We start from the raw sequence: 22,563 nt of genomic DNA, 5'->3' as shown, positions 1-22,563 counted from the left end.
TCACGCAACAAACCAGACATTTATTTTATTACATGAACTGAATACAGGTTTCCAGTATTAAACACACAACACACTTCTGAAAAAATACATTATAAAACAACACACTTCCACCATAGAGTAAAGGAACTAAAGTTGCTATTACACATGTAGCTTTATTATATAGGAACAAGCGTACGCAGATACTTAGGTACTGAACACCATTTAAATCGCTCCACCAACTAAAAGTGCAATTCGTTACTGAAATGGCACACTAGTGATGAAAAATAATGTCCATCACTTGCTCTTAGCCGCTCATTTTTCTTTTTTTTTTTTCCTTGATCTCAATGAGCGTATCATAAATGCACCATGGAAAACTGAGGAAATGTTCACGGCTAATTCCTTCTTTGATGCAGTAACCCCAATAACTATGATGGTATGTTACATAATACCATGCTGAAGCCTTTGCATATGCATCATTACCATCAGAATTACTAGAACCTGACTCACTAGACTCGTTGAACCAGGCCCTAGCTTCCTTCCTTATGGACCTTGTGGCAGAAGTAATTGTATCCAAATCCCCTCTTTTATCAAAACCTTTTGCTATTTTAATGATGTATCCACTAACTATTTCTGCCTCAGTCTCAATTCCATAATGCTTCATCAGGTTACTCAGCCGAGTATCATACTTGCATTTGTAATGGAGAGCTTCAATGACATATTTCTTGAAACCATCAACTTCCATATCAGAATCAAAAGACCTCAATGCAATTTCCTTTGTGAAGGATTTGATAGCAGTTGCATGTGGTGCAATGCCTTTTACCTCTCGATACAGCCTTCCCATCACACGCTCTGATTGATAGGTCATATAGTCAGGCTTATCCATGAAGTCTGGATATTTATCGACACGAAGTTCACTTGGTATTTTTGCTGCCACACCAGTTTTTGGAAAATCCACAGCAATGGAGGCTTGGCGGGCAAGCTGAAGACATTGCGTACTCCTTGCTTTCTCAGGTTCTTTATCTGCAAAGACAACATGGGCATGATTGATTATGCCCAAGCTGTCATTGACAATAAAGTCAACGAAGTACTCCTCAACATCCTGCAGCACAATGATATATATGTTAAGCCAAAAGACTACAGCATTGATCAAACACCACCATTTACTGTTACAATCTGATGCATACTGAAATAGAAATCATTCTCAATCTCATGAAATGTTTCATAGGAGTATCCTAATTACCAATCATAGACTCTCTGAAGCTATCGAGTTACGCTTCCAGCAATAGTAGAATACTAGTGTTGGGTAATAAAACATGCAACGCCCAAACTTGCAAACAATATAGAGCAACCTCAAAACAAGGAACATACAAATATTTGGGTTGGTTCGGCTCAACCCAAGTGATGTGCTCAAAACCCCAAGCAACTAATCAATCAATCATTACATCAACTAATTGTTACAACTAGGTGACTTTTACCTATTTATAAGAGAATAGTCTACTAAAAGAGCGCTGTAAGACAAAAATTCAAGGCGCAATATCAATGATTAGTTCACTATATTATATTACAGAAAACTCAATAGAAAGTGTAGAGACAGCAGCCAAGAGAAACAAACTGCACATCAATTACAGAGAAAATTTAGTTTAACAAATCAATGGTGAGGACAAAATGATATATGTTTTGTTGCAATTTCATATGAAAAATGTTGCAATGAAGGAAATTGCAATGACAGATCGTAAGACTTATTGCTGAGATGCCTATCTCATTGTAGTGTACTTGCAGAAATTAAATTCAAATGAAACTAGTAAGAGTTGATTCAAGAATGTGACTAAATAAATCTTAACATGCATGATGCTATAAGTTGAGCAATACCTCAATCGTAACATCACGATGGAAAACCTTAGCTTTTCCAGGGGTATAATCCATGGGCCGAAACTGATAAGGAGGAATGAGATCAGGATCCCAACATACAAAATACATGTCTCCATCAAGGTCACTTCCTGAACATTCATTTGGATGGAGCCTAATCAATAATGAAACCAGTGTCAGTTTCTAAATTGATAATCATGCATAATCATTAGGATAATAGATACAGGATTTAGGAATTTCTTGAGCTTACACTGTATAAATTTATAAACTCACCAAGCAGGAAAATAGGGCAGAACAAATATTAGTAAATACATGTATGCAAATATATTTCATGTAATCTAGGATATAAACACTATACCGAACATAAAGAATCTATATGCCTTGAAATTATTCAAGTAATTCAGTTTCAGAAACATCTAACATGTGGTGCAAAGCAGGTTTACCGTTTTCCTTTTGCTGGGAAAACCACACAATCAACCATGTGGTGCAAAGCTGGCACATCCACAGCTTCTAAAACGCGCATATCTCCTGGATGGAGGCATGGATTTTTAGCAACCACCACCTTTCCTTCACAAACACTAGTTTGATTTGATGCGTTTCCACGAGACTGGAAGTAGAAATCATCCGAAAAATGACTAGATCTGGAGTGAGAATATTGCACAAAGATCTGTCCATATTTTAACGTCCCTGTCTCATCCAGAGTTCCCATCATATTTCGTCCTTTGGGAAGAAATATCCTTGCTTTAGTTCGCAAGTCCTGCAGACTTGATGCACGGTATGTCTGCAGCATCAGTGAGAGAAACGGTTCTTCATCTGGCCTATAATCACACTTAAGCATTTCCTTGAGAACATTTGCACTCTCCCCTGAACACATCAATCCAAGCGCCTCAAGTGCCCTTGAAGGGTCTGTCAAAATAGCATCTAATTGAGCTATGGCCTCTCTCTGCTTCCTTTCAAAAACACCATCTTTTATACCAAGCGTCGAGAGAAGGGTGATCAACTGGCGATTTAGAAAATAAGACTGATATTTGCTATTGTCCAAAATATCCAGACTAGTGCTGTCTGATTCGTATTTTAACATACTGTGTCTTAATGATAATTTCACTGAAGAATTTGGATCAACAGCTACAACACCTTTGAACCCAGCATATCGTATCTGGAATGCAGATGGAGTATAACTTGTGAAACCACATTTTTTAGCCACTTCTTGGGCTAATTCAGAAGATATTTTTCCGATCCCATCAGAGAAAACATATTTAATTCCTTTCCTTTTGACTTCTACATCAGGAATGATTTCGATGTCCTTCCTATCAACAGGCACAGCAACCCTGGATGCGCTCAAAGACTGACCAAGTCTGGCTGCAAATCTTGCCACATTTTTTATCTCACGAAAATCACCCAAGCTCTTTCTAATATCTGCTGCAGTAAGCCCAGGTCTAGATGCAAACATCCATAAAGTATTCTCTCTAACTTGACTATTTGAGAAAGCAAGAGTTTCAAACTTTTTGTCTCCGATGACTATGCCATTTCGGAGAGTTGACAGTATCCTCTGATAAATTCTAGTACGCTTTTTTCCTGATGCCTTAGGAGATAAAACTGTTGAAAACAATCTATCCATATCCTCATCAACAAATGAAACACGAAGAAAATTATCAATGTCATCAGGATAACTGCGTAAGACACGATTGGACAGACTGACTTCTGGACCACGAAAGTAAATTTTTGTGGGGGTTACAAAAACCTTGTGCACATACGCTAGCCCATCATCCAAGGCAATGGGAGGTGATCCAAGAAGTGTCTTAGACTTAGAATAGTTTTTGTATTGATCTTTGAGCCAGCTTACAGGATCATAGCAGCATTCTCTTAGATTAAACAGCTTCTCCAATGCATGTTCTATGAATGCTATATCCATTCTGCTTGGATCAAAGAAGCGAAAGAACTTGACATCAAGTACTGGCCCAGGAATACAACCGTGCTGAATCAAGGAATTGATTTTGAACAAGATCTTAAATGGCAAGTCGATGCCTTGTGGTGGACTTATAATTGGAACAAGATCAGAATTGCAGGAGAAAGTAGAACCTTTCTTTAGACTGAACTTCCCTGGACTTTCTTTGTAGAAAAAGAAATCTTTCAGAGCTTTTGGAACATGATCCCCGCCTGGAAGCTCCAAACACATAGCAGATGATTGTCCAATGCTGGAGGATGGAGTAAAATCAACTGTCCGGTCCCAGTGGCTTTCTCTCTTATAAATAAGAGGAGCACCATATAACTATCAAGAGAAAGAAAAGGAAATTAATTTAATAAATAAAAGAAATAAATTGCTATTTTGAAGTAAAGAAAACAACTTTGACATGTAACAACCAAAAAAGCAAAGAAATTAGATAAATGGCGTACCAGATGACATATAGTTCAACTATCAAAGAATAAGTAGAGTTCTTTTAGAAGAAAGCCATATTCAGGAAGTCTCAGAAACATTTACGTGTGCAATGGACACGGTGGACATTAAGTAGTTTTACTCATTTTTGTCAAATGCTAACACAAAATTTCATAATAATAACTTTTTTTGATGGCTAACCTGGATGACAAGAAACTTCACAGACTGATCATGTGGGCGTTGTAGCTGGATTTGCCAAATTGTCTCATACGGAACCTTAAGCTTATAATCCACAGAATCATAAGATAGAAAGAAGCTAAAATTTCTGAGATCCGAGTCAAATTTCACAGAAACATTTTCCTGTGACCAGAGCACATAAAACTTCTCCTCTGAAATCTGGCAGCCAAAGTTCAATCTTGCGTTATCAGTCCTGTCCTGTGGGGTTTTCTCCATAGCTGAATTTCTATCATGGTCAACATAACGAGCTTTCAGATAAGAATCTCCATCCCATATAAGTCGTTCAGCAGCCATGGACACGATATACTCTGCAGCTTCCATGGTTGTGAATTCAACTATGGCGTATGCCCTTGAACCTTTTTTTTGCTCAACCTTAACCACATCATAGACTGTTCCTTTACCCGTGTATCCCTCCACAAATTCCTTAACTGCTATTTCAGGCTTAATTGAAGCAAAGCCAAACAAGCTGATTGTCTTAGCCATTTCGTCGTGACAATTTCAACTGCAGTTCCATATCCAACACAAAAGTTAGCAACTCTAACAAAGTTATTCTCTGCAAATATATTACACATGAACAATGTTGAACTGAAAATGAACTTTTGAGGCCATGCCCTAGTAGATAGTTTCTTATAAGTCGTCAATGTCTAACGAAGTACATGCTACCACCCATTTAAAAAAAAAAGGAACTGAACAGACTGTTTAACAAGATAGAGAAATGAAAAAAACTCAGAAGCAATTTAAATCTCAAAAAAGCATCAAATTCACAGCAACATATAAACTAGTTCATACATTACACAACAAAGGAAATATCAATAAGCAAAGAACTTAATCAAAGAAACAGAAAGAATTTAAGCAGGGATTTACTTACAAGTGCTCGTAGAATTATCAATAATCAATCAACACTCTATCGCTCTGTGAGAATCAAATGGTGATCAAGGAAGGTATATATGGAGCAAAATAGTAACACCATTACTAATACTATTCGTTGTCAATATATATATATATATATATATATATGTGTGTGTGTGTGTGTGTGTGTGTGTGTGTGTGTGTGTGTGTGTGTGTATCCTTCTCTTACAAGAATGTGCTGAAACTGAGAGTAGAAGGAAATTTTCCTTCTTGAAGACTTGCTTTTGCTGACATGGGCAACTATTGGGTCCTAGACTCCCATATGACTTACAAGTTTCGACATCCCATTGGCTAATAAGAGTCCTTTCCTAAGAAGTTGTTAATGTAAGTACAACTCGATGGGAACTGAGAGAGACCATTCTTTGTAAGATTCTTCAATGTCTTCATTGGTTGGCTTGGACTGATCAAGTGTGAACGTCTCCATGGTAGTAGAGAGCTTCACTTGCTTTTTCTGAAGATTATTGGATTTGGGTCAGTGTTGAATGTGGAAAAAAATGCATGAATAATGGAAAGTGTGATTAATAGAGGTGATGATATAGTTAAATAAATGGTAAGGGTGTGGAAAAAGCGAATGAGGTATTGACTGGTTGAAAAAGATGCCCCACTAACAACCGAAGTTACAAGGATACTTCTCAGAAGGGAGAAAAAAAAAAAAAGCAGATATGTTTCCCTTCTCCTTTCGTGTCCCCATGCCGTAGAAGAGAATTGAAGAGTCAGAGTGGATTTGATCCAAATTGTTCAAATTTGTATAGTTGTTCTGTTCAAACAAATCGAATTTAAATAAGAATAGCCCTAATTCATGCTATAATCTAGTTAATTCTACTAAATCAGTTTGTTGAAAAATTCATCTTTTCTTATTTTGCTTTAACAATTAAGAGTAAATTCGAGCTAAAATAGCCTAAAGTGAGGCTACCTCGAACTTGAGTTGAATCCAAAACTCCCCGCTGTCAAGAATATAACCTAAGGCGACAGTGATCCTATGGCGACATATGGGACAGTTTGTTACTCTTGACCTACAGTCTGTACATGTCCACAACCGTATGCCAAGTCCTTCGAACTAGTCAAGCAAACTGGACAAGCCTACAACCAAGTTGGAAAATATGATAAAAATAACTTAGTAGTTCCTTGCGTGATAATGTGTGAGGTAATTTAGGCAAGGCTAAAGATTCATTCCCACCCAAGGTTTACTGTATTTTGAAACTTTCATCCTAAAATTTCAAAAACTCAAATATTCATATTTCTATTAAAATTATGTTATAATTAAGGATAAAACCGTTATTTAACAAAATTATAAAAAACTAAAATTTTATCTTATTTTTCTCTTTTAATTTAACAAATTAATTTTTTTTTCATTCAAAATTTGAAAAATTACATTTTCTCTTATAGGATTTGATTTTTTCCAAGTAATCATTTTTCGATAATAAATCTAGAAAGTCTATTGGTTAGCCTTTTCCCTACCTCCCTCCCTAGCTGTTTTCCGGCGTGGAAACCACCCACCCACTTTCTGATGACCAATCTGGGAATAGAGTTCTATTCCAACCCTAATTTAAATGTCACTTAACACATCTACAGTTTCAATAGCTGAAGTGTTCGAATTATTGCATGAAATGTTGAATGTAGAATGTAGGACTATACATTTCCGTTTCTGCTTAACCATAAACAATCTTCTCTGGCAGATCTTCCCCATAAATATGAAGGGAATAGCAGGAAGCTTGGTGGTATTGTTAATGGCTTGAAAGATTGAAAAAAGCTCTAAATGCATGAATGAATGTTCGTAAGAAGTTGTTAATGTAATTACAACTCGATGGGAACTGAGAGAGATTATCTTTGTAAGATTCTTCAAAGTCTTCATTGGTTGGCTTGGATTGATCAAGTGTGAACGTCTCCATTGTAGTAGAGAGCCTCACTTGCTTTTTCTGTAGATTATTGGGTCTGGGTCAGCATTGAATGTAGAAAAAAATGCATGAATGAATGGGTAACTACGTGAACACAAGCAACAAAGACGTTTATCAAGTCTTTTTCCAAGTATTGATGGAATGTATGATTAAGGGAGCTGATGATATAGTTGAACAAATGATATGGTTGTGGAAAAGAGAACGCGGTACTGACTGGTTGAAAAAGATGCTCCACTAACAACTGAAGTTACAAGGTTAATTTTAGGGAAATTTTTAAAAATGGCCAAAATGCTCTTCCACTAAGCAAAAATGCCCAAAATCACTATTTCCAAACCAAAATACCCAAAATTACTGTTCCAAAAAAAAAAACGCCTATAACTTTTTTTAATACCAAAATTACTCTTCCCCTCGTATTTATATAACTCTCCCACTTACTATGAGGGTTTAATATAATTTTAGATAAATATGAGGAGTTTTTGGATATTTTACATTATAAAGGCATTTTGATATTTATTTATTTATTTCAAACTTTTTTTAAAATATCAAAATTACTCTTCCCTTCATTTATATAACTCTCCTCACTCACTATGGGACTTAAAATAATTTTAGATAAATATGGGAGGTTTTTAGATATTTTACATTATAAAGACATTTTCATATTTATTTATTTATTTCAAACTTTTTCTAAAATGTCAAAATTACCCTTCGCCTCATCTATATAAACCCTCCTCACTCATTTTATTTACACACACTTCTCATATCATTCAAACACTCACTCTCACTTTCATTTTTTTTTCAACATCAATTAGTAGGGATTCGTTCGGACGAAAGAAGTTCGTATTTTTGAATTCGATTCGAAAAAATACTATTCATCAAAAAAAAGTATTTATGTCAGTCTTAGCCTAAAACTTAATTTTATTTGTTAAGTCTAGTTTTTATGTCATAATATAGGGGTTAAATGAATGTTTGACAAGTATGAGGGTTAAATGTAATTTAAGATAAATATGGGGGGTTTTTGGATATTTTACATTATAAAGACATTTTCATATTTATTTATTTATTTCATTACTTTTTCTAAAATGTCAAAATTACCCTTTCCCTTATCTATATAAACCCTCCTCACTTATTTTATTTACACACACTTCTCATATCACTCAAACACTCACTCCCACTTTCATTTTTTTTCAACATCAATTAGTAGGGATTCGTTCGGACGAAAGAAGTTCGTATTTTTGAATTCGACTCGAAAAAATACTATTCATCAAAAAAAGGTATTTATGTCAATCTTAGCCTAAAACTTAATTTTATTTGTTAAGTCTAGTTTTTATGTCATAATATAAGGGTTAAATGCAATGTTTGACAAGTATGGGGGTTAAATATAATTTAGGATAAATATGAGGGGTTTTTGGATATTTTACATTGTAAAGGCATTTTCATATTGATTTTTTTATTTCATTACTTTTTCTAAAATGTCAAAATTATTCTTCCCCTCATCTATATAAACCCTCCTCACTCATTTTATTTACACACACTTCTCATATCACTCAAACACTCACTCTCACTTTCATTTTTTTTTCAACATCAATTAGTAGGGATTCGTTCGGACTAAAGAAGTTCGTATTTCTGAATTCGACTCGAAAAAATACTATTTATCAAAAAAAGGTATTTATATCAATCTTAGCCTAAAACTTCATTTTATTTGTTAAGTCTAGTTTTGATGTCATAATATGGGGGTTAAATATAATATTTGACAAGTATGGGGGGTTAAATGTAATTTAGGATAAATACGGGGGGTTTTTAGATATTTTACAATATATACAGGGTTTATATAACATGTTAAAAATAGATAGGTATTGATTTGATACAAGACAACATACAAGGGTGTTAAATAAAGAAAGAGATAATTGAGGGGTCAAATGAAATGTTATTAAAATTAGAGCGCATTTTCATATTAAACATTGTAGGTGCATTATAATTGAAATTATAGGTTTTTTCGGGTTTCACCGCTTTAAGATATATCAATGCACATTTTCCAGATTTATGAAGAATTTTTCGATTATTGTCATACTAGGTTATTTCAACTTTTAGATTCCGAATTTCAGTTTTGTTATTTCGAATTTCATAGCTTTAGGATATATCGATTCGTATTTTTCAGATTTCTGAAGAATTTTTTGATTGTTGTCATTCTATGGTATTTCAACTTTTAGGATTCAAATTTCAATTCTGTTTTTTTGAATTTCATCGTTTTAGGATATATCCACTAGTATTTTTCAGATTTCTGAAGAAATTTTTTATTATTGACATTTTAAAGTATTTCAAAGTATAGAATTTGAATATCTATTTCAAAATATAGATATTATAAAAACGTTTTAAATGGAACGTTACAAACAGATAGATGCATTTTGATATAAGATAACATACGAAAGTGTTATATAAATTGTTAAATAATTATAGGGGGATAAATAAAATATTAGAAAAATATGAGGAGTTTTTTTTAATTATTAATAATTGTACGACTGATTTACATAGTTATTATTGTTTTTTTTATTATAAATGAATAATTATCTTCAAAAACTTGTCATTACAGGATTGATAATTAAAATGGATGGTTATGCATCGGTTCGTTACCAGGGAGAATGGATTTAAGGTCGCAACAACACAATGAAATATGTTGGAGGAGCCAAACAATTGATTAAAATCCCTTATGGAACAACATTCGAGGGATTTATTGAGCTTTTGACGGAGTCTTGCAGTATTGATCCAATGAAAAACTACATTCAAGTATCAATGAAGCCAAGAAAAATTGAGCTCGACTGCCCCATCCAGATCCAAAATGATGAAGATGTCCAGGGTCTTCTTGATATGTCCCAGTACTTTCAGGAATGTATTCCTGTTTTTGTTACATGTACCCCAATTGAAGGGCAGAAGGAAGAAGATGAAGATGAAGATGAAAAAGAAAGTAGTTGGGTCGAAAAAGAATACGATTTGGAAAAGTTGATTGATTTTAGTAATGACCCGTTGTATATTGCAAACTCATGGGCTCATGGAGAAAAAGATATAGTTCCCTATTGGGGTGACTTTGATGGAAATGATATGCCCGACATTCCTTCAGAAGATGTAGAGCCTGAGTATATGACATCAGTTACCGAGGGTATGGATAGTTTGCAGCTTGAAGATCCTATTTCAGGTGGTGGAAATTATTCTAGGCTATTTTTTGACAATGTCCCTACTGATCCATTTAGGTGGCTTCCTGATTTTCCTCCACAGCCATCAGCATCATCAGGTGGTTCCAGATCGATCCGAGAGGAGCATGGTGTCAAGATAGGGGATATTTTTCATAATAAAGTCCAATTCAAAGACGCTGTGAAGCAATTCGCCTTACTGAAAGGATTTCAATTTGGTGTCAAAAAGCCTGACAAGAAATGGTGGGAAATTAAATGCACGGTTGAAAATTGTAAGTGGTATATACATGCAACCAAGTCCACTGTCGGTGATGTGTGGGGGATCAACTCTATGAATCCTACCCACACATGTTTAGTTGATCAAATCCTACCACATCACAGACAAGCTGGGGCCCGAGCTTTAGGTCAATTAATGAGATCAAAGTTTGTGATGATTGATCGAATTTATCGGCCTAAAAAAATAATTATAGACATCGCCAACCGATATAAAATTGATATTTCCTACTCACAGGCTTGACGGGCAAGAAATTGGGCTATCAATTCATTGAGGGGTTCACCGGAGGAATCTTTTATGCTGTTACCAGATTATTGCTACAATTTATAAAGTACTAATCCGGGCACCGTTACTGCTATTGAAACAGATGATGAGCATCGATTTACAAATTTTTTCATGGCGTTAGGATGTTCCGTTCGTGCGTTTAGTCAATATCTTCGCCCTATTATTTACATTGACGCTGCTTTCCTTAAAGGTCGATATCTGGGACATTTATTTATTTCGGTGGCTCTTGATGGTAATAATCAAATATACCCTATTGGTTTCGGTGTCGGCAAAAAAGAAGATCACGACACGTGGTGTTGGTTTCTTACGAGAATTAAAGAATGCATCCCTGACCTCTTTGAGCTTGCAATAATCTCCGATCGACATCATGCTATCTACTCGGCAATGGCTGAAGTCTTTCCAGATGTCCACCATGGATGCTGTTGTCATCACCTTCTGTGTAACATGCGGGCAAAGTATAAACGGGACTCAAAGGTATATTGTAAACAAGTAATTAAATTTATAACAGTTTATCATTTTCAAACATTTTGCTTACAATGAGTTTTCATATTTTTTTCCCTCTTACAGGTCGCGGGTGCATATTGGAAAGCCGTTAAATCATACACAGAGTCTGAATTTGGTTTGATGATGCAATCTATTGACTCAATGAACCCCCAAACTGGAGCTTATCTACGGGATGTCGGTTTTCACCGTTGGAGTAGAGCGTACTTTCCAAGACATCAATACAACATCATGACCACAAATATTGCTGAGTCATTTAATGCCCTTGTCAGACAAGCACGGGGCCTACCTATAACCATGGTCTTGGAGCTTATTCGTGGTACAATGCAACGATGGTTTTACGAGAGGAGAACCCATGCAAGTAAGTATCAAATCGATATTAATTAAAAGTTGTCTCATATACTTTTTTCCACTTTGTTACTCATATTACCAAATGTGTTCTTAATATTTTTTCTGAATTACAAGTGAATGTCATAACTTCCTCACCCCTTGGGCGGAAGATAAGATCAGTAATTGTCTTTCAAAGTCTGTAAGTCTGGATGTTCGATTGATTACACCTACTCGGTATCAGGTTGTTGGATTTGGTGGATTCATGGGTATTGTGGACTTTGGTGACATGTCTTGCGCATATAGAAAGTTTCAGTGTTCACGTATTCCGTGCAAGCATGTCATTGCCGTTGCACGACATATGAGACTGACGAATGTGCACGCATGGGTTCATCCATTCTTCCGCACTGATATTTACCGTGCAATATATCAGAAACCGATCAATCCTCTTGGAAATCAATGTGATTGGTTACACTCACCGGAAGACAGAGTAATATTGCCCCCCGTCCTCGATAGTCGTCATCCAGGTCGTCCATCCAATAGAAATCGACGTCCATCGCAAGGAGAAATTGTTATACCGAGGATTTGCAGTCGTTGCCATGAACCAGGGCATACACGAACCCAATGTAAATCCCCAGCACCGGTCCCGAGCTCCGCCCCCCAGCGTTCACATACAAAAGGCAAAGGAACGAAATCTTGACATGCTTATACTCAATTTTGTTTGTTATATGATTCTTCATTGTTGTACTTCAGTTTTATGTAACCGATGTATTTTTATTATTGTTTCAAACGTGTAATTGTATTGTCATTTGATGTAATAAATTTAGTATTTCGTATGAGTTATTTCAGTATTACTTTATTTTCTCTAATTGTTTCAAGTGTGTAAATGTTTGAGTAATCATACGTTTTTATTGTTTTTTCATGATAAGATTATTTAAAAAATGAAATCAAATACGATACACATCCATATATAACCACAAATAAAGTATATCATACACATATGCACATACAATAAATATATACATCTAAACATAGGAATAATGATAAATATACATCCGTGAGCTACTCGATACAGTGAAAATACAACTACGTCGCTAATCGTCGACGCATAGAGGTAGACGACTCTCGGGGAAAAACGTAGCTCTGTGCCAATGCCAAACACTCAAAAAATCGCAACATAAAGACGCCACAGTCACCGGAGCCTACCCCCTACTGAGGGACATCTGACGCTCGATGCAAAGTCAGGGGATCATGTCGTAGAGTCATCCCAGAAGCTGTCCAAAAACTCGTCGCCTCTAATAACGCAGGAATAAAGGTCATGTATGGTCGCATGCGCTGCTCTAGAGTCCCTATATTCCCCTAAAATGAAACCTCTGAATCGTACACCGTAATCGACCACTCACGAAAATCTATAACTCCGACGACCCAATGTGCGTTCTCGAAGTTTATAGGGATGAAAACCTATAAACAATGAGACATTTTAGTTACTTATCGTTGTCGTTATGTTCTTGAATGTAATAGAAATATATATAAACTATACCTGATCGACCAACCCCCATGGTTTGTATAACAATCCTAGGGTGTATGCTGCATCAACTATCCTCGTGAAGAGCCTTGAAAACTCAAACTCTCCAATCGGTGTGGTCTCCCAACTCTTCCAGGCCATCTCAATATGACCTCCAAAGAATGTGTGGGCAGTTATCCAACGCTGTAAGATAGTCGAGGGGTGATCGTCCTGCTGCCGACGTAATAAAGCCAAAAAGAAGTCCACATGCTAAAATGGTATAAACAAGTTCGCGTGTTAGTTATTAATAAATATATCTAGCTTTTTATCAAATTATATAGTATAGACAACTCACATCGTCGGTCAACCACTCGCACAACTCTACAACAAGCCTCCAGAAGCTGTCCTTCGACTTCGACCCGATGAAGTAGACATCATATGAGTCGGAAGCCGCAGCGCTGGTGTACCACGTGAGGAAAGATTCCTCACGCTCAGAGGCAAAGGATGGAATAGCCGTAGGTTACCGTTTCGCCCTCCTTTTGAGTGGATTCGTATACGGGGTGTGAATCAGCGGACCCTTCCGGACGATCCGGCCACGTGCTTTACGAATCATCTGCATGATCCAAAAAAATAATTAATTCATCATTCATCCTACGTAACAATTACCATTAATCGATTTATCTTACCTTCTCCAAGTATGCGGGAGGAGGTTTAGCTGGAGAATCATGAATCACGGTCAAATCCACCACGCGTGCTCCCTCGGCGGACTAGAAAATACAAATTTTGAACATCTCAATGACCAATATATACAACTACTTATATACTAAGTATGATTGATATACCTCAATAGGGATGACCTCAAAATCATCCTCCTGGAAGTCCTCCTCCTGTGAACCAATATCCACAAATTTTTTGGTCGAGCTCGGGATATCAACAAGTACCATAATCGCTCGTCCTGAAAAACAGTCAAAACATCATTAAATAAATAATATAATTGAAAAGACAGATCAATCAATGACAATTTAAAAATAAAGTTAACCTGAATTTTCGGGGAAGGTGTTCGGGGAGAACCCTCGATCGATGCAACAGAAGAACTAACCGGTGCGTCCTCCGGCCCACTACCCTAAGATATTAGTAATAATAACTTAATTAGTGTTATATTATATATAACAATACTATAATATACTAATGACATTTAACAATAAATATAAATTTAAAATATCATACGGACCTCGTGTGGGCGACGGGATGGTATTGCGGTATCAACGGGGGATGTCGGTGGGATATCCTCATCCCTCTCCTATGCGAATGTAATAATAATTGTCAGAATAATAACACTGTAGACATTTTATATAAGTAATAAATTAAAAGTGGTTTTACAACCTGAGCGACAGAGCCTGTATATGTACGCGTGACGATGTCCTCTAAACGAGTCATACGATCCTCTAATCGAGTTATATGGGAAGAGACATCGTCACGTAATCGGGTCATCTGGGAAGAGATATCGTCGCGAAAACTCGATATCTCACGTAAAATCGTAGCACCCCAATGCGCTAATGTAGCATATAATGTGAAAAATTGGGTGATACGAATGAGGGACACTGCTCGGTGGCATGATGGGTAGAATCGTCCTCCAGTCCAGGATGGTCCTCCACTCTAGGGTGGTCCTCCACTGCAGGATGGTCTGTCCATGGGCTCTGAACAACAGGAGAACATATCGACTGATCCATAACAGGATGCTGAATAGGCTCCTCATGTGTCTCAGGAGTCTCGACGGATACATCTGAAAGGCCTGAGGATAGAGTAGCCCCGTCTCTAGTAGCGACCGGAACCGAAGAAGATGAGGAAAAATCAGCATCAGGTAAACCGGTGTACTCACGAATCTCAGCATACCACGGTAAACCCTCCTTGATCGATGATGGCTCAAGAAGGAATGTGACATCCTCCTAATGATGAAGAAACTGTAAGTCAAAATAATTGTAATATATAATGAATTAATAGACTTATTAATTAACTAGTACATACCGGATCACCAGTGAAAATACGCCCTATATGAGTCCAACTAGGGACGTCTCGCGTACGCCACCTCAACATCCGGGGGGACGAATAGAGATCGACAAGGTCAATCAAATCGTGTAACGTCTCTAGAGTCTCGTACATCCAAAACTGTAATATAATCATTTACGATGTAAATAAATCAATTTATATTTTTGTCAATTAATATATATAAATAATAATATAAAACTTACCTGAAATGCGAAAGGAAATCCGTAAAGATCGTATTTACGGATTTCCTGCATCCGTTCGGAACAGACTCTCTCACTCGCCTGTGACATAGAATCGTATGTCATCTGCCATACAGCGACGCCCCAAGGGTAAGAATTAAACCCGTCTAAATGATCAACTAACTGTAAGTACTCCGTAGACATCTTCTTTCGTCGATCATTGCCCAACAAAACCATGTGTAGATTATACAACAAGGCGAGCTTGATAGCATCAATATCGTCATCTCCCCATGGCCTCGACAAGAAAACACGCTCGATGTCGTGATACTGCACCTTCGAACAACCGCGAAAGTACGTAGATCTGATCCTATGTTCGGAGGAGCGAGGAATATATGAAGAAACATCAGTCCGACGGCTAAACGAAAGCCCTGTCACCGACGCAAACTCAAACGAGCTAAACCTCACATCAACCCCGCTAATCCTAAACCAAAACTCGTCTCTGGCAAAGGGTGGATGTAACTGTCGGAGTAAAAATGCATGAACCAATATCCCGCAGAATTTGGTTTCGGGTAAACGAAGCAAGGACCCGAAACATGTCCTCTCAAATAGTTGCGACTGACGAGGGGTCAATGTAGAAGAAATACGGGATAATGCAGTACGCTGTGCACGAGATATCGCATCTGCCCAGAAGTTTCTGGACTCGTCGGGAATGCGCAGCTCGCTGTCAATCCGTCTTCTTTTGCGAGAAATATCCTGTAACAATCACGTAAAATTTATTAGACATTCATAAAAATAAATATGTAAACAAATGTATTAGTGAAAAAAAACATAAAAAGATGAGAAATTCCAAATAATCAAAAAAGAAATGACAAAACTTAACAAATAAGAACTGAAATTCGAGTTCTATACGTTCAACTTCCGTAGAATGTTAACAATCGAAAAAGTTATCCTGAAATGACGAAAAATAGGAAAAACGAAACTGAAATTTGAATTTTATATATTGAAATACCTTAAAGTGACGATAATCAGAAAATGATTCAGAAATCTTGAAAAAACGAATCGATATATCTTAAAATGGTTAAATTCGAAAAAACGGAACTGAAATTCGAATTCTATACGTTGAAATACCTTAAAGTGACGATAATCGAAAAATGATTCGGAAATCTTGAAAATACGAATCGATATATCCTAAAATGGTGAAATTCGAAAAAACAGAACTGAAATTCGAATTCTATACGTTGAAATACCTTAAAGTGACGATAATCAAAAAATCGTTCGGAAATCTTGAAAATACGAATCGATATATCCTAAAATGGTTAAATTCGAAAAAACAGAACTGAAATTTGAATTCTATAAGTTGAAATACCTTAAAGTGACGATAATCGGAAAATGGTTCAGAAATCTTGAAAATATAAATCGATATATCCTAAAATGGTGAAATTCGAAAAAACAAAACTGAAATTCGAATTCTATACGTTGAATTACCTTAAAGTGACGATAATCGGAAAATGGTTTGGAAATCTTGAAAATACGAATCGATATATCCTAAAATGGTGAAATTAGAAAAAACGGAATTGAAATTCGAATTCTATACGTTGAAATACCTTAAAGTGACGATAATCGGAAAATGGTTCAGAAATCTTGAAAATAAGAATCGATATATCCTAAAATGGTGAAATTAGAAAAAACAGGATTGAAATTCGAATTCTATACGTTGAAATACCTTAAAGTGACGATACTCGGGAAATCATTCAAAAGTTGTGAAAATACGAATCGATATATCCTAAAATGGTGAAATTAGAAAAAACGGAACTGAAATTCGAATTTTATACGCTGAAATACCTTAAAGTGACGATAATTGAAAAATCATTCGGAGATCTTGAAAATACGATTCGATATATCCTGAAATGGTGAAATTCGAAAAAACGGAGTTGAAATTCGAATTCTATACGTTGAAATACCTTAAAGTGACGATAATAGAAAAATCGTTCGGAACTCGTAAAAATACGAATTCATATATCCTAAAATAGTGAAATTCGGAAAAACGGAACTGAAATTCGAATTCTATACGTTGAAATACCTTAAGGTGACGATAATCGAAAAATCGATCAGAAATCTTGAAAATACGAATCGGTATATCCTAAAATTGTGAAATTCGAAAAAAACGGAACTGAAATTCGAACTCTATCAGTTGAAATACCTATGAATGTCGCTAACTGAAAAATCATTTGAAAAATTGAAAAAACGAATCGATATATCCTATAAACGAAAAATCGAAATATTAAATTGAAATTACGTCATTACATCGTAAGTTGTGTCAAAAAGCACCAAAATTCGAAAACTCGAATTTAAAATTTGAAAAATACATATAGAAAAACCTAAAACAGAAAATACAGATATAAAATTTGAAAACTACACAATCAGAAACTGTAGATAAGAAAAATCTCCATTTAACCCCTCGTGAAAATTCTTTAATTAAAAAGGTCCACTGTTATATGACAAATACTCAAAAAAACCGCTATGTTGCAACGAATTTCATCCAGCTCCCAAACATTTTAAAAAACCCACTTTACCCCCCAACTAAGAATGCAAAATTCGTTGCCGTGGGAAAATTCGTCTTGTCGTGGGAAACGCCGTTCCCACGACAGAGTGCCGATTCATTTGGCAGCCATTTTCGGCCAAATTTTGGTCGTTTCGACCTCCGATTTTCACATACATCAAAGCTAGACTATGTATAACATCAAACCCCTCAATTAATTCAACCAAAACAACCAAAATTCGAAACATTTTAAGCATTATTCAAACCATAAACCCTAAAATTTCAAACCCAAAATTCTCAATCAAATCTCAATTATTTCAGCAATAACTTGACCCAAACAAGATTACGGGAGATATACTAACCTTCTTTGCCATTTTCGGTTGCTGGGAAGCTTCAAAATCGACAGAAATGACCTTCGCCGTGGGATTGACGTGGGAGGTGGAAAGCTTTTGGAATTTTCGTGGAAATGCACAGTGAAAACGCTACTTGTCGTGGGAAGTTGCTGTGATTATAAAGGGGGGCAGTTTCGTAATTGCGCTTTTCCCACGATAACATGCGAAATTTCATAAAAACCCGATGTGGGCTATGGATTTCCCCGACACCCCAATGTTTTAAAAAAGCCAGTTCACCCCCCCAAAAACCCATTGTCCATTCAGCTGCCGTGGGAGAAATCGTTTGCCGTGGGAAACTTTGTTCCCACGACAAGACAGCCGATCCATTCGGCAGCATTTTCGGCCAATTTTTGGTCGTTTTGACCCCTGATTTTCACATAAATCAAATCTACACATTGTATAACATAAAACCCCTCAATCAATTCAACGAAAACAACCAAAAATCGAAACATTTTAAGTATTGTTCAAACCGTAAACCCTAAAATTTCAAACCCAAAATTCTCAATCAAATCTCAATAATATCAGCAATAACTTGATCCAAAGAAGATTACGGGAGATGTACTAACCTTATTTGCCATTTTCGGTTGCCGGAACGAAAAAAAATCGGCGGAAATGACGTTCGCCGTGGGATTGCTGTGGGAGGTGGGAAGCTTTGGAATTTTCTCTCGGTTGTACAGTGAAAATTTGCTAACTTTATATATGGGGGCAGTTTCGTCATTTCACAAAACATGGGCATTTTTGCTTAAACCTAAATTTTTTGGGCAATTTCGCTTTGACCACTTTAATTTTGTCTATTTTTAATAATTTCCCTTAATTTTAAGAAGGGGAAAAAGGTACAGGTTTGGATGTGATATGTTGCCTTCTCCTTTCCTTCCCCATGCCATTAAGAGAATTGAAGAGTTATAGTGAATTCAATCTAAGTTGTTTGAGTTTATATCATTGTTTAATCTATACAGACTGAGTTTGAATAAGAATATTCTTAATTCGTAATATAGTCAAATCAATTCAACTCAATCTAGTTGTTGATATATTCATATTTTCTTATATTTTCTTTGACAATTAATGGTAAATTCAAACTAAGTATAGTCTAAGTTATGATCAAAGTAAATTCAAATTGAGTCAAATCTAAAATGGGATCAGTTTGAGCTCAATTTGAATTAAAAAAATCTAATTCAAATTAGCAATAACATCATGAAAAAACCTTTCAAAAAGCGTATGAAAAAAAAATAATTAAAAAAGATGAACAATCATTAGAGAAGATAAATTTGTTAATGATCCGTTAAATTCAAATGTGTTTGAATCAAACTTGCTAAGACTTTCTTAGTTTGAATTTGACTCATATTAAGTTTAAACATCATGCTGACTTAGTTTAAATCTAGCCTTTATCAATGAATTTTTTCCTTCTTTTATCTTTAATAATTTCTTCTTCCTTTAAGGATTCTCCAATGAACATATTGCTAATAGAGCAAGCTAAACTTAATTTTGAACTGATAGTTTAAAATTTAAATCAAACTCAAGCCATATCCTTTGTTTGGACTTGCCTAGAATCCACTCCTATTAAGATGAGTTTAGTTTGTCTGCTGCTCCCTCTTTAATAATAAGCGGTTTTCTTTTGTTAATATATTCGAAAAAAAAAAAAAAAAATCGACTCCTATTAGAATTTTAATATGGAGCCAAACAAATTATCGTAATGTAATGGGCACATGAAAGCCTCATGGGCTATTGAGTGGGCCATTAACAAATTAGGCCCATAAACTTACCAGCAGGCTGATGATTGCATGGGTTAATATCACGCCCTCTGTCATTCTAAACTCGGAAGTAGGCAGCATTTAGATGAGCCAGCCAAACAAAACGAAACAATGCATCTCAAACGCCACGGTATTTAGCAAACACTAAGGGCGCCAACGCCAAAACCAGAAATTTTGAACTTCTCCTTGCATCCCAAGTTAGTAACATAATAATTCAAAATTAACGAATATTAATCACTAATTGCTAAATTATTATGAGTCAAACTCCGGTGCTTCCACCGAATGGTGGAGGTGTACAGGTGCATTGCGCCGGATGTCATATGATCTTAACGGTGGGACCAGGTGTAACCGAACTCATTTGTCCTACTCCTACGTGTCAGCTTCCGAAAATGCTTCCGCCGGAGCTCATGACCATCACCGCTTCACTTCCTCCTCTTCCTCTTCCTCCTCCTACAACTACTAATACTTCTTCTACCAGAGGAGTTATGGTTCCCTCTCCCAGTGGCACCTGCAGAATGTTAATGCGAAGGCACGTGCCGGCTCACGGCATCGATCCGACTAAGATGCAGTTACCTTGTGCTAATTGTTAGGCAATTCTCAACGTGCCTCATGGACTCGTTCGCTTCTCGTGTCCGCAATGTGCGGTGGAGTTGGCCGTCGATATGTCCAAAGTCAAACAGTTCTTTCCTCTTCTTCTGCGGCGTCTTCTGCCTGCTCCGCCCCCTGGGGAAGTCAACGAGGTTTCTCATTTCTATTTTCAGTTTGGTTTTATTATGCTTTTATGTTGTCTAATTTATGAAACCTAGATTTATTTTGGTCTGCGTCTACTGGTACTGTTACATAATTGTGTTAATTATACCTTATTCAATATGACAGTTTGGTCAGATGTTGCTGTCGGCAAATTTACTAAGTGAAACAAGCTTATCTAATTGCTCATTAATAATTCTGTATATTGGTTCTTTTAGAAGACTTTGTAGGCACTGTTGTTTCTCATTCTCGTATAAAGTTCGACTAAGCAGAATGGGAGTGTTCTTATGGTCCAGGATATATAGTTACTGACTTACAGTTGTGGTACCTTGGAGTATGGAGGTCTAGGCTGCTGTGATAAGGTTTGCTCAGTTGCTGGTCTGTGAGAGTTTTTTGCTAGCTGTCTGTTTCGAGTAGCAACTGCATTAAATTGAGATGCGGACTACAAGTGTCCTGCTTATTCTTAAATGAGGAACGATAAGCTTTAGACAAACAAAAAAAAAAAAAAGAGAAGATCTTATATGTTGATTAAGTTATAACTAAAGTTACATGTGAGATGTACTCATGGATGCCTCTGCTTATTTGATCTTGTACCACGTGTTAGGGCTCATAATTATCTGTTACTGTCCTGTTTTATTACCGTGCTATATATTCCATGAAGGTATTTTTAGGATCTTCCAATCAGTTGAAATTGCCGCCTTCTTGTACTTTTTTCTTTCACCAAATTGTAAATTTCTTGTCTTAATTGGACATTCAGAAGCATAATGGGCGAATTGTTGCAATTCCAACAATGTACAGTTGATTTTCCTTCACCAAACTGTAAACTTCTTGTCTTAATTGGATTTTCATGTCCACATTGGCGTCCACGACCTTGATCAGCGAGGTTTCCACACCCTCTTCCCCGTCTGCCACCATTATTTCCAAAAGACATTTTCAATTTCAAAACTTGTTCACAATCTGTAATATTAGCATATCATCGAATATGCAATTTATGGACAAAGTGACCTTAATAACTCTTCGATTGTCATGATTTCTAAATCTTTCAACTCTTCAATGGTTGTGACTACATGCGCAAAATTCGGAGTAATGGAGCGTAACATCTTTTCAATCACATGTACATCTTCAAGTTTTTTGTCATTCTTATACATTTGATTGACAATACTAATTAATCTTGATTGATAGTCAAACATGGTTTCTCCTTTCTTCATGTGAGCTGCCTCAAATTCTTCTCGTAATATCTGCAGAAGCACTTTTTAACTAGTTCCACTCCACTGCGCATAATGGCTAGTTTGTCCCACACTTTTTTGCCTATGGTGGCCTTTGAAATTTTTTCAAAAGTGTTATCATCCAGTCCTTGATAAAGGAAAAAAAGAGTTTTCTTGTCTTTTTTGCGTTGGTCCTTGAGAATATTCTTCTGCTTTGGAGTATACACCTCTTCTTCTTCTGGAGTAGGATCCACATAGCCAGTGCTAACAATATCCCATAGGTCCTATGAGCCGAATAATGCCTTGAATTGAATGCACCATATTTCATAGTTGTCTTTAGTCAGCATGGGTACACGGAGTTGCACTAGATTGGA

At 36.3% G+C, this 22,563-nt stretch overlaps 1 protein-coding gene across 1 annotated transcript; it reads right to left on the bottom strand.

Moving 5' to 3' along the window:
• On the bottom strand, positions 1-5,440 carry LOC123225543 (probable RNA-dependent RNA polymerase 1). The gene is made up of 5 exons (XM_044649552.1): positions 5,325-5,440; positions 4,421-4,958; positions 2,289-4,114; positions 1,849-1,999; positions 1-1,078 (listed from the first exon to the last, which is right to left on the bottom strand). Exons 2-5 carry the CDS (start codon positions 4,937-4,939, stop codon positions 284-286), a joined length of 3,291 nt encoding a protein of 1,096 aa, XP_044505487.1. The 5' UTR covers positions 4,940-4,958; positions 5,325-5,440; the 3' UTR covers positions 1-283.
• Between the last annotated feature and the right edge of the window lie 17,123 nt (positions 5,441-22,563).

The sequence above is a fragment of the Mangifera indica genome, chromosome 9 (assembly GCF_011075055.1).
Source record: "Mangifera indica cultivar Alphonso chromosome 9, CATAS_Mindica_2.1, whole genome shotgun sequence".
NCBI classification, from domain to species: Eukaryota; Viridiplantae; Streptophyta; class Magnoliopsida; order Sapindales; family Anacardiaceae; genus Mangifera; species Mangifera indica.
This window is presented reverse-complemented; position numbering and strand designations above follow the sequence as displayed.